Consider the following 12991-nt stretch of genomic DNA (forward strand, 5'->3'; position numbering starts at 1 on the left):
AGTGGGAGAAAATGAAGGAAAAGGTGACACTGTTCAAACCGTAACTGTAACCCCTCTGTATATCATCTTTATTATAACAAAGTTTTACGTCCACTCTGGCCCATAAGGGAGCAGTAGTATCTTTTACCCTAGGGCCTCTAGGAGAATACAAGTAGCTCCCGATTGCTTGCCACCATCATGAGGGGTAGGAAAAAGATAACTCATAGGTCTGGTCTCTTCATGCCTGACAGACTCTCCTTTCTTTCTTGGACTTAAAATACCAAGAATTTAGGGGAGTTGGGATGAATCTTCACAGAGCTGTGTACCTCCTTGTGTAGCTCCCAGCCTCTCTGGGCTTCAACACTTCTGCTTCTAAGCACAGTCCACTGTAGAAATCCTTGGGGGAAAATGATAGCCTAGTCTGAGCCGTCCTTTCCCATCAACCTTTGTCTCCTTTCCCCAGGCTGTGATCACTTTCTCAGCCTCCCTTATCTCTTCCTGGGCAGCGTGGGAGAGGAGACGATCGTGAGTGGGAGCTAGCCTCCAGGAGGCGGCTGTAGCCCCCTGGGCACAGCAATGATGTCAGCCCTCTGAGTCACCATGTGGCTGGGGTGGTGGGAGTGGGAGTCAGGCTGTAAACAGAAATATACCCACCCCAGAGACTGGCATTCAGGCATGCAACTCCTTCATACATTTACCCAGCGTGCTGTGCATGCCAGGCCTTCCCTGTGCTGGAAGCAGGTGGCAGGTGCACAAGCAGCCTAATCACTGCTTTAGACAGCCTCCCTCCCACCTGGCCTGTCACTCACCCATTCATCTCCAACAGGATGGGAGAGGTCTCTGACTCCTGCAGCCCTTCCTCCTGACTCAACTGCCTGACATCCAAGCTCAGATCTCTTCTAAGTATTCTTGGAAGGAAAAACTCAGACTTTTACATCTTTCGCCTGAGCAATTTTTTTATTTTATTTGAGTAATTATAAAACAAAGCCGTATCTATAGTCTATGAACCAGGCTGCAGACTTCCGTTGACACCACCTGACAACGTCTGTAGGAAATAAGTGCAGTGCGGGGATAATTTCATTGCTCTCGGCTTCATTGGTTGACTGAGCCTCTTGAAATAACTAGAACTCAGCCACTGTAGTTAAACATCGACCATACCTACAACCCCAGAAATCAAGAGGCAGAGACAGGAGGATCAGCAGAAGACAACCAGCCTCAGAGACATAAAGCAGAGATCTGAGAATCACCATTCAAAGACAGCCTGGCAGGAAAGTTCACGAGACACTTATCTCCATTCACTACCAAAAAAAAAAAGTGGAGCTTTTTAGGGTGGTGGCTCAAGTGGCCTTGTGCAAAACACTACAGACCCTGAGTCCAAGCCCCAGCACCAAACAAAAAAAAAGCACAGGGATTAAATAGTGCTGCCCACCACAGGATAGAACCCTGAACATGGGTCAGCCTGAATGCAGAGCAATAGGGAAGACCTGGGGCTGAGGTGCTCCACCGAGAGGAGCAAGATTTTCTCATCTAATCAGCACTAATGAGCCTTCCTACATAATCCAGAGAGGCCCAGACACTTCCCATGCCATCATGTGTTTTCTCCACACTGGTTCTGCCCTCCTTGCCTCTTGCATCCTTCCCAGTCTCTACCCTCCTCTCACCATGGAGCTTCTCCTTACTTCCTGCTTTCTGCTGCTCAGGTTGACCAAAGGGAGACTAAGCAGGACATCCCAGTGGGATTGAGGTCCTCGATTCTTCCCAGCTCCCCTAATTCCAGGACAGCAGCTTCCTCCCAGGTCCCTCCTCCACCTCTTCTACCCAGACAATATCTCCTCCATTTTCCTCTCTACACTGGGTAACCAGCTCCTCTGAAAGTCCCTTCAATCCTGGACAAACTGAGGCACCTGACCACCCTAGCTCTAGGTGGGAGGTAGCTTCTCAACTTACTGCTATGACTACTCTTTTGGTGAATTATACTTCTGGAAGTAATCCTCTCATTCAAGTCAATTCAACTCTTGGGTCCTCACTTCCAGGACAACAAAGAATAGGAAGGAAAAGAAGGAGGAAGTGAGAAAGGAAGAAAGAAAAAAAGAAAAAAGAAAGAAAGAAAGGAAGGAAGAAGGGAGGGAGGGAGGAAGAAAGGAAGGAAGAAGGGAGGGAGGGAAGAAGGAAGGAAGGAAGGAAAGGAAAGGAAAGGAAAGGAAAGGAAAGGAAAGGAAAGGAAAGAAAGGAGAGAGGGAGGGAGGGGAGAGAAAGAGAAAGAAAGAAAGAAAGAAAGAAAGAAAGAAAGAAAGAAAGAAAGAAAGAAAGAAAGAAAGAAAGAAAGAAAGAAAGAAAGAAAGAAAGGGAGGGAGGGAGGAAGGGAGGGAGAAAGGAAGGAAGGAAGGAAGGAAGGAAGGGAAAGAAAGGAGAGAGGGAGGGAGGGGAGAGAAAGAAAAAGAAAGAAAGAAAGAAGGAAGAAAAGGAAGAGGAGAAGAAGGAGGAAGATGAAAAAGAGGAGGAAGAAGAGGAGAAGGACAAATCTGGCCACAAGCAGTTTGCTGCATGAACTACAATGTGTGACCTAGAGCAAGGCCATTATTGGCCAGGTACTGGTGGCTCACACCTGTAATCCTAGCTACTTAGGAGGCTGAGATTGGAGAAACACAGTTCAAAATGAGCCCAGGCAGAAAAGTGTGCGAGATTCTTCATTCCAATTAACCAGCAAAAATCCAGAAGTGGAAGCATGGCTTAAATGGTGGAGTGTCAGCCTTGACTGAGAAAGCCAAGCAAGAACAAGAAGCCTTGAGCTCAAACCCACCCACACTTACCCACAAGAAAAATAGTCAATTGAACCAAGCTATCTCTAATGCATTGTTCTCCCCCTGTGGTACTGAGTGGCATCATTCCCACACAACCCTGTGAAATGGATGCTGCTATTTGTCTCTGTTAACAGCTGAGGAAACTGGTAGATAGGATTAGTCACCTAGTGAAAGATATAGCACAAGGAAATGGCAGTGCTAATTTAAACCCAAGAGTTCCAGCTGCAAGTAACTCTTTCTTGGGTAGTTTGACAGAAGGACACATTGATCTGAGGAAGGACTGCCCTCCTCCTAATGCAAAAGAGAAATATTGCAACCTCCTGCCATACAGGCATCAGAGCTGGAAGAGGAGCCAGGTCTCCACCTGGGTCTGGACAGCAAAAAGGGGAAGGAGAGACAGCAAAAGCCCCCTTGGTGGCTGATGGGCAGAAAAAGTTCTCCTCCTACCCCTGGACCCCTTCCAGGGGTAGGAGCCCAGGCTCCCCAGCTTCTGGCTTCCAGCAGAGAGCAAAAAGAGAAGATAACAGAAAAAAAGATGTTTCCAGCCTACTGTTCAGAAAGGCCTGTGGCATGGATGGGATGGGATAGGAGCCAAGAGAGAAAGGGGAAAGAGCATGGTTTTAACCCCAAATGGCCATGAGGGCCCTGGGCATGAGCTGAACAAAGCTCCTGGTGCCGGAAAAGCACTTAGCTAACAGAGAAACTGAGTTCAGTCAGAACCAGACAGGCCACAGAGGCCAGGACAGCAACAGGTGTAACCACAATGTGCCAGGAACAGGAGGAATCCATCCAGAAGGTTTGGACATAAGGGACTAGGGTACTAAAAATGTGGGTGCAGACTTGAGAAGAAAGAGGAGTAGGGATGAAAGGTCAGCACTGAAACTTGTTCTAGAAGGGCAATTGATGAGGGACCACAATGGAAGAACAGATAAAATATACATGGAGATACAGGAGATGGCGTGTGTTCAAGAAACACACTGGATTGGGCACCGATGGCTCATGCTTGTAATCCTAGCTACTTGGGAGTCTGAGATGGTCCCTCATCAACTGCCTTCTAGATCAAGTTTCAGTCAACCTGGGCAAGAAAGTTGGTGAAACTTATCTCCAGATAAACACCAAAAGGCCAGAAGAAGTAGAGCTGTGGCTTAAATGATAGAGTATTACCATTTCTGAAAAAAGTGACACAAAAGCTGCACTTTGCCATAGAGATTCTTTGTCTCTGCCCTTTGGTCTCCTCTCTCAATGTCCTTTGGAACCAGTATTTGAGACTATTGCTCAGCATCTGTGCCATTCACAATTTAACATCTCTGAGTCAGAGCTCAGAATTGGTTAAGTGGAAGTGGGTGGCAAGAACCAGGCTTACTGGCCTTGGAGAAAGCTGAACCAGGGCACCCAGGAGAAGAGCTTGAAGAAGGGACAGACTGTTCCCAGCATAGGGGATCTGAACTAGTCAAAGGAGGCCAGCATTGAGTCTCAGGGCTCTGGGAAGGAGGCTCTGGTTCTCCTGGGTGGGAAGGATCGTGTTGGGGATTCCAGAAGGGAAGAAGCCCTTTCCAGAGGGGCCTCAAGGCTAGGACAGTGCCTCAAATCTGAGTGTCCTGAATACAATTTGCAGGAAGAAGATAGGAAGGGCACATAGAATAAAAAGGAAACGCGGTGCTGTGTCTTCACAGGGCAATTAGGCAAACAGAGGACCAGAGAGAGGAGGGAGGAAGACAGCAGTGGTATCCTTGGCTCCAGCCCCATCCTCTTGCCAAAAAGCCTCTCCCCTCTCACTAAAGGACAGTGTGTGTGTGTGTGTGTGTGTGTGTGTGTGTGTGTGTGTGTGTGTGTGCGTGCACGCGCGCACACACACACACACACACATGAATGCGCACAACATTACTGAGACTTTAACTCAGGGCCTGAGTACTATCCTGTAGTTCTATTGCTCAAGGCTGGTGCTCTATCACTTGAACCTTTTGGCTTTTTGGTGGTGAATTGGAAAGAATAGTTGCATGGACTCTCCTGCCTGGGCTGGCTTCAACTGTGATCCTCAGATCTCAGATCTCAGCTTCCTGAGTAGCGTGAGTCACAAAATAACATTAGCACTAGGGATACTGCCTGGCCACGCCCATCCAGGAGAGTTCCCAGCTCAGGCTGAAAGCTATAGGGAATGGAGAGACTGAAGCTGACTGGCTGCAGGATAGGTTCTGTGCACCTTGACTTGGGGGGGGGGGGGAGGTCACACACATAAGAAGCCAATGGCTGAGCACTTAAAGCAGAGATGGAGCAGGACTTTATTGATGGTCTCCCTCAGAAGCCCTACAAGGCAGTGGACCCAAGGGAATAGGGCAGGGAGGTAGGGAGCCTTCAGGTCACTCAGTATATAATGGATGTCTTCAGACTCGACTCCACTGTCTTCTTCACAATGGTGTGGCCAGAGCTGGAGCCAGAGCTAGAGCTTGAGCTAAAGCCAGAGCCAGACACAGAACAGGAGCCCAGAACAGGGCGGCAGCCAGAGCCCAGGCCAGCATGGAAGCCTCCGGTCACAATGCTGGAGCAGCCAGACCCAAAGCCGCCTTTGCCGCCTCTGCGTGCACAGGTGCCCACGCGGCCGCCACCAGCTCCTCCACGTGCCAAGATGCTGCCTTCCAATGTGGCTGCCAAGAAATGCCCGACGGTCATAGCAGGGTCCTCAGTGCCCTTATGAGGACCCCCACATTTGAGCCCCCCTCATACTTACAGATAGTGACCTGGCTGGGACACTCTCCAGACATCCTGTGGGAGAAAAGACAAGATGAGAAATGTTAACAAACAGATGCAGGTGCTTAGGCACAGCCCACCCAAGCTCTCATAAGATTTACAGTCCCCAGTTCAAAAGCCTTCTGTTGATCACCCTTCATGACTCACAGTGTCAGGAAATCTCCCAGAGCTCCGTGGGGGTAGTCTATACTCCTACCACCCACCCAGCCACACTTTCCCAGCTCCCTCCGACCTGTCCCACCTGCACTCCTCGCCCTCCAGCAGCCTGCGGTAGGTAGCAATCTCCACATCTAGGGCCAGCTTGGTGCTCATCAACTCCTGGTAATCACGCAGCAGGCGGGCCATGTCCTGCCTGGCCGATCTCAGAGCTCCCTCCAGCTCACTCAGCTTGGCCTGGGCATCCTTCAGAGCTGTCTCCCCATGCTGCTCAGAATCAACAATGGCTGACTGCAGGTTGGCATTCTGGAAATGGAGAGAAATGAGGGGGACAGTGGGTGTACGCCCCAAAGCCCCATGGAAGACACAATGGAAGAAAGGGCACAGACCAAAATTTCACAAACCCAGAATTACTGCAGCCACCCCATCCTCCAGCTCTTCTTGCTGCAAGAGAAAGAATGGCCCCCACAGTTTCCTTACCTCCCAAACAAGGTTAAATGGGTCACCCAAAAGTTTTTGACCACCCAGAACCTTAGAATATAATCCTATGTGGAAGTAAGGCCTTTACTGATGTACTGAATTAAAGATCATATATTATCATACTGTAATTCAGGTGAGCCCTAAATGCAGTGACTGGTGTCCTTAGGAAAAAAAAGGGTTGGAGACATGGCTCAGGTGGTAGAGCACTTGCCTAGAAGTACAATCCCTGCATCCAAATACAGTATGAAGAAGAAAGAGGAGGAGAAAAAGAGGAAGAGAAGAAAAAGAAAAGGAGGGGAGGAGAAGGAAGAAGATAAGAAAAGGAGAAAGAGGAGGAGGAGGAGAAGAAGCAGAGGCAGACAAAGAGAGAAGATGTCATATAAAAATGGAAGTTTTCAAACTCTAGTGGCTTATGCCTGTAATCCCAGCTATTCAGGAAGCTGAAATCTGAGGACTGTGGTTCAAAGCCAGATCAAGCAGGAAAGAGGCCCTAAGACTCTAATCTCCAACTAACTAGCTCCACTAGAAGTGGAGCTGTGGCTAAAGTGGTAGAGTACTAGCCTTGAGAAGAAAAAAAAAAGCTCAGGGACAGCACCCAGGTTTTTAAGTTCAAGCCTCAGGACCAGCATTAAAAAAAAAAAAGATGGAAATAGATTCTTGTAGGAAAGGCTTTGTGTGAGGAGCCATATTTCTAGGCCTAGATACTCGGTAGAAACCTGTGCTTCAGAGGCAGCTGCAGGATTCTGGGCCCCATACAGAGAGGTTCTGGTCCCCCAGGGTCCTCAGGAGACCCAGGAAACAGTATCAGAAAGACTACACAGAGGATTCTAGAACTAGAGTTCAATTCCATTGGGGAAACATTGGACAGGAAATTGAGCCTAGACTCCGGTCCCTTCACCCTCAGATCCATTTCAGAGGAGAGCTGCTAAGGAAAGTCTGGAGATAGGGTGACCTCCACATGCTCCAAGAACCTTCTCCACAGGGCCCTCCCTGTTCAGGAGGGTGCTTGGAAGTGAAGACTAAGTGCTTGGGGAACCTACCTGAGTCTGTGGCCTCTGCTCCCCAACCCTCTGAGCACCCCCAAGTCAGTTTTTGCAGTTTGGGGAACGGAAATCAAAGCTTTTCAACAACTGGTAAGCTGTGATATCACATTCTATGATCATGTCCCACCGGCTCTCCCTCTTCTGCCTACATCATACCTACATTTCGCCTGCTCGCCTACCTCTCACCTTCCCTGACAGCTGCCCAGGAAGAGCAGTGCTGAGCCTCCAAGTCTCTTCTCAGTTTTAGAAGAAGAGTCAAAGAAGAGATAAGCAAAGAGATAAATTAACTTTCTTCCCAAGAAGCCAAGAGCAAGAGGTCCACCTGGAAGTGAAGTCACTACAAGTGACAGTCACCCAGAAATACCAACATGAGAGCTAGAGTGCATAGGATTCAGGAGGTTGAATTCACTCAGAAGGGAAGCCACAGGAGTGGCTCACAGCCACTTATCCAGGAGCATGGGGGCCGGGAGCCTCACCTGCTCTTTGAGGCTTGCGATCTGACTCTGCAACTTGTGCATGGCATGCTGCAGCTGGGATATCTGCATCTTGGTCTCCTTCATGCTGTCCCCATGGTGCTGGGCTGATGCCTGGAGCTCCTGATACTGAAGGGAGTAGAGTAGACACCACAGGTTAGGAAGATGGCTGCCTTTGACCCCAACACCAGAGAACATCCCATCTCCCAGCCTTCAAAGGTGCCTTCCGACATCTTCATTTTCCTGATGCAAGTCAATGATGAGTCCAAGGCATGGTGGATGTGCATGCAGAAAACCCAGCCTTCTGGAAAGAGCCCTGGACCTCAGAGAGTTATCAAAAGCCTCCCCAATTATAGGTGCTGGTGGTTCATGCCTGTAATCCCAGCTACTCAGGATACTGAGATAGGAGGCTCATGGTTCGAAGCCAGCACAAGCAGACAAATCTGAGAGAATCTTGTCTTGAATTACCCAGCAGAATGCCAAAAGTGGAAATGTGGCTCAGGTGGTAGAATACTAACCTTGAGGGGGAAAAAGCTCAGCGACAGGCCCTGACTTCAAACCCCAGTAATGACACAGAAAAGTAAAAAAAATAAGCACCCCAGTGGGAACCAAGATGTTCCCAACAGCAGGCCTCTCCACCTCCCCACCACCACCTGACCCCCGCACCTTAGTCTGGAACACAGTCTCAGCTTCAGCCTTGCTGCTCTGTGCGATCTCCTCGTAACGAGCACGGACCTCAGCAATGATGTCGCTGAAATCCAGACAGCGGTTATTGTCCATGGACAGCACCACAGACGTGTCGCTCTCCAGGGGCTGCAGCTGGCCCAGCTCCTGCAGCAAAGATTGACTCAGTGTCCACACCTTGATGTTCTCTCTTTGATAAACATGCCCACACTCTCACCGCCAATCACCCACATTCATACTGGAGTTCTGAGTGCAGGCTGCCCTTGGTGGAGCTCTGTATCCTCATTTAAAAGGGAAGGCCAGTCTGTCTGGGTTGCCTTTGAACCATGATCCTCAGATCTCAGCCTCCCTGAGCAGCCAGGGTTACGGGAATAAGACACCAGGGCCCAATTTACATCAGTCACTGTTTACTAAGTCTAGTGCTTGGGTCTGTAGGAAGCCAGCCTTGTGTGCTGTTCAAATCTGGCTATCCATTGATGTGTCCCCATTATCTAGCAATCCACACAGTGACTTCTCAGTAGCTGATTGTCAAATGACTGAGTGATCACAAATCCAAGCTGCCCTTTTCAGTCACCCCCTCCTGGCTGCTCTCCCCCCACCCTCACCATGACCTTGCCCACATTGTCCCCTTCATTGTTCCAGCCCACCCCAGCAAAAGCTCACTTCTTCATACAGACGCTTCAAGAAGCAGAAGTAATCTCTCAGAGACTCCAGCTTGCCTTCCAACTCCAGCTTGCTCAGAAAAACCCCATCTACATCCTGGGGACAAGAAGATAGAGTTCATACATCCTTCCCTTCCTCTTGGTGGGCCCTGTACTGACAGAGGAGTTATCCAACTCCTACACTCCCTTCTTACTCCAATCCCACCCTGGCCTGAATGATCCTCCAGCCTACACCCACCTGTGATACCTCCAGGAAGCCCTCCCTGCTAATCCCACTCTTCTCTACTTCCTCCACTCCCTCCTCACCCTCTCCTGCAATGACACCCAGATGCCTTGTCTGGAAGGATCTCTGTGTCTAGGCAAATGTCCTATTTCAGAGGAGGACTGCACACAGAGGGACGGCCAGTCCTCCATCAGAGGGGCTCTACCCTCTTCCCTCCCAGCCTAGGAGCAGACTGCATAGTGGGGGGTGCACATTCCAATTGGAGCATTTGCCCACCTTCTTAAGGACCCCAAAGTCATTCTGCACCATGGCATGCTGGTGTGCCTCCTGCTCGTACCTGCCAGTTGGATAGAAAAGGACACATCAGATGTCTGCTGACGTCAGAGCCCACAGTCCTGTCCCCAAGTTCTCCATCCCTGAGCAGGAGCCTTGCCTTTAGATACCCAAAACCTACCCCAGAATGGGAAAGACGGAAGAGAACAGTGGAAGGTATGACACTGGTCAAGAAGCATTGCACCCATAACCTGACGTGTTGAATTGAAACCCCTTCGTATAGCTACTTGAAATAAAGAAGAAGGATTTTCTAACTTTTTTTTTTTTTTTTTTGTCGGTTGTGGGGCTTGAACTCTGGGCCTGGGCGCTGTCCCTCAGCTCTTCAGCTCAAGGCGAGCGCTCTACCACTTGAGCTACAGCGCCACTTCCGGTTTTCTGGTGGTTTATTGGAGATAGGAGTCTCACGGTCTCTCCTGCCCGGGCTGGCTTTGAACCGCGATCCTCAGATCTCAGCCTCCTGAGTAGCTAGGATTACAGGCGTGAGCCACCAGCGCCCGGCTTCTAACTTTATTTTTTAAATCATTGCTATCTCTCTTCTCCTTTCCCACTGGGAGGTTTTGTCACATCAGCCCATGTCCCCTGTGACAATAGACCACATGACTTCACAGTTTGTAAGGCAATTTAAACGCCTGTTCTCAGGCTGAGTGTGTGGCTCGGTGGTAGAGAACTTGCCTTGTGTGTGTAAGGAAATAGGTTCAATCCCCCCTCACTGCAAAAAAAAAAAAAAATCCCACCAAATGCCTGTTCTTACTACAGACAAGTGTCATCTGTGGTACTCAGCTTGGGTTTTATGAGGAAAAAAGGACTAAACTAAGATTCTCCTCCTCCACCACAACCATCACTCACAGTGATTATTCCTAGAAGACCCAGAACCCTGAATCCCCCTTTCCTCCATCTCCCACCAGCCCTGGAGGTCAGAATGGAACCTCTCTCCAGTGTGCAGGTGTGGAAACTGAGGCAGGAAAGTAGATAAAGTGGTTACCTGAGACCGCATAGCTTGTCCTCAACTCACAGCCTCTCTGGCCCACATCTCCCTTCCGCACAGGGCTCTCTCTCACACCATCAGGTAAGGAGGCCAGAACCACAGCCCCACTGTGAGTGTTGGCATGGTCCTGGGGACAGTCCCACTCAATTCATTGCCTTCTGAGGACCAGAGGACACCTGAGTCACTTTAGCCTACAGCTTGCTAAACAGGAAATCTCCTGAGGGAAAAAAACCCACTGAGGCATTATTTAAATAAGCCCTTCCCAGCCCTGACCAGAAACCTGGGCCCTCCTGACAAAGCTCATAGGAATGGGCCCCAACCCAGGGGTGAGATAGATCCACCTTGAGCTTCCTCTAGTGTGTGCAGACTTGGGCAGGTGGCTGCCTGTGGGTAAGGGGGAAGGGGAGGCAGAAGGAGAGAAGGAAGGTCCGTTGTGCGAATGCACTGAGGGAGACCCGCAGGCTGGTGGAAGTCCTCCCGGACCTTTCCCATGAGGGAAAGCGCCACTGCCTACTTGGTTTTGTACTCCTGCTCCTGGTCCTGGCAGGCCCTCAGCTCAGCATCCAGCGCCCCTCGGTCTCTCTGCAGCTGCTCCAGATGCCTCCTGAGCTGGTCCAGGCAGGCTTCGAAGACAGGCTCCAGGCCCCGGGGCCTGTCGTTCACCTCCAACTGCTGCAGCAAGGACCACTTGGTATCCAAGACCTTGTTCTGCTGCTCCAGGAACCGCACCTGCAGCCAGGGAACAGAGTCCCTGAGGCTCCAGCCACTGGAGAGGGAAGTTTTGGTATACACTCCTGACAGTCCCCCTCTCTCCCCTGAAAACAACCACATGATTGGATGGGTTAACATAGAAGTGTCTTTCCCTGTATTGTCAAAGCCTATAGAATTCACAAACTTTATGGACCATGATAAAATGACAATTTGCCTTGTTAAAATGTGTCTGTGACTTTAACTATCTCACAATACTGTGAAATGTATGTAATCACTTAATCTCAATTTTTAAAAAAAAAATTTTTTTAAAAGAAGGGTCTTTCCCACTGTTGATCAATGTTCTCTACCCCTAAGTCCCAGTCCTGGAATAACCAGGCCTTAGCCTACACAGAGAGATTCCAGTTAGACTACAGGAGGACTTCCTTGCTGTGGAAGAAAAAAAATGGTAGAAGGAGAGCAGACTTGCCCTCTCTCACCTTGTCGATGAAGGAAGCAAACTGGTTGTTGAGGGTCCTGATTTCTTGGGTCTCCTGTGTCCTGACCACCTGGAACTGGGGGTCGATCTCAATCTTCAGGGGTATCAGCAGACTCTGATCCAAGGTCACTTCTTGAATGCCCCCCGGAGGGCACAGTGAAAGCCCAGGCCCACCACTTCCTTTTGCAGGCCATACCCCAAGCCTTCCCCGAGACCCCCAGGCCCTCCCTCGAGCACCTCCCCGACAGCCCCGGAAAGAGCCAAGGCTTCTGGTACTGAAGGCAGCCTGGCCACGGGCTCCTGAGCGAGCCGTACCGGCTGAGTGCGCACTGAAGCCCCTCTGGGCCCGGTAAGGGGAGAGAGACATGGCAAAAACAGGCAGTTCACGTAGCTACAGACAGACAAGAGGGTCAAGGTATGTGTGTGTGTGTTCCTGCCCTGGGGCTCAGGCACGGGACTTTTATCCCCTCCCGTCCCTGGGCTGGGCCTTGGAGAGCAAGATGCTCTTAGTCTGACTGTGTCGGCCACTTGGCTCCGGCTGACTTACTATGACACACCTGAAGAAGGGATGGCAGACACGTGCAGAGATTAAGGGAGAAAGAGGCCCAGCTCCTGCCTTGGGAGCTCCGGGGTTGGCAGGAGGAGACCAGGAAGCAGACCTGGATCACCACACTGGACAATGGGCAAAGTCACAGAAGACCATTCAAGGAAGGCTTCCTGGAGAAGGAGGCAGGAGGAGAGAGAAAGATGCTTAGAGGAGATGAGGTGGGGAAGAGGGAGATGAGGTACCTGGCACCCTGGAGATGCAGAACAGAGGACAATTCTTTGAAAGGAAGACTTGACCTCAAAGAGGTGGAGGAGGGAGACCCTGTGCAGAGCTTAAAGCTGGGAGGTTAGCAAGATGTTGCTAGTCTTGTCGACTGAAAGGTACTTGAAGATTTGGAAATGGCATAGAAAAAGCAGGGCACCCAGTCCCTCCTCCAGCCCAACCCAGCAATCATCCCAGTGGCACCACCCACGGGAGCAGGCCTCCCCGGCCAGGATCCCCACAGGGTTTCTGTGTGTCCAGGGTACAAGGCAGAGGCACCAAACTTCAATATAAAAATTTCTATGCCTGTCATCCTAGCTCCTCAGGAGCTGAGATCTGAGGTTCATTGGTTTAAAGCCAGCCAGGGCAAGAAAGTCCATGACACTCTTTTCTCCAATTAACCACCAGAAAACTGGAAGTGGAACTGTGGCTC

At 50.2% G+C, this 12991-nt stretch overlaps 1 protein-coding gene across 1 annotated transcript; it reads right to left on the minus strand.

Moving 5' to 3' along the window:
- Nucleotides 1–5141: 5141 nt before the first annotated feature.
- On the minus strand, nucleotides 5142–12117 carry Krt78 (keratin 78). The gene is made up of 9 exons (XM_070035760.1): nucleotides 11752–12117; nucleotides 11079–11293; nucleotides 9523–9583; nucleotides 9025–9120; nucleotides 8344–8508; nucleotides 7681–7806; nucleotides 5767–5987; nucleotides 5506–5540; nucleotides 5142–5422 (listed from the first exon to the last, which is right to left on the minus strand). The coding sequence occupies exons 1-9, from the start codon at nucleotides 12115–12117 to the stop codon at nucleotides 5142–5144; spliced, it is 1566 nt and encodes a 521-aa protein (XP_069891861.1).
- Nucleotides 12118–12991: the final 874 nt, after the last annotated feature.

Source organism: Dipodomys merriami, unplaced genomic scaffold, assembly GCF_024711535.1.
Source record: "Dipodomys merriami isolate MVZ:Mamm:240054 unplaced genomic scaffold, mDipMer1.0.p SCAF_10, whole genome shotgun sequence".
Taxonomy (NCBI): Eukaryota; Metazoa; Chordata; class Mammalia; order Rodentia; family Heteromyidae; genus Dipodomys; species Dipodomys merriami.

Coding starts and splice junctions, on each gene's coding strand:
- Krt78 (XM_070035760.1), bottom strand. CDS start 12,117: ATGTCTCTCTCCCCTTACCGGGCCCAGAGGGGCTTCAGTGCGCACTCA. Junction 8,509..9,024: donor TGAAGCGTCTGTATGAAGAA/GTGAGCTTTTGC, acceptor TCTTTGCTGCAG/GAGCTGGGCCAGCTGCAGCC. Junction 5,988..7,680: donor TCGCAAGCCTCAAAGAGCAG/GTGAGGCTCCCG, acceptor CTCCATTTCCAG/AATGCCAACCTGCAGTCAGC.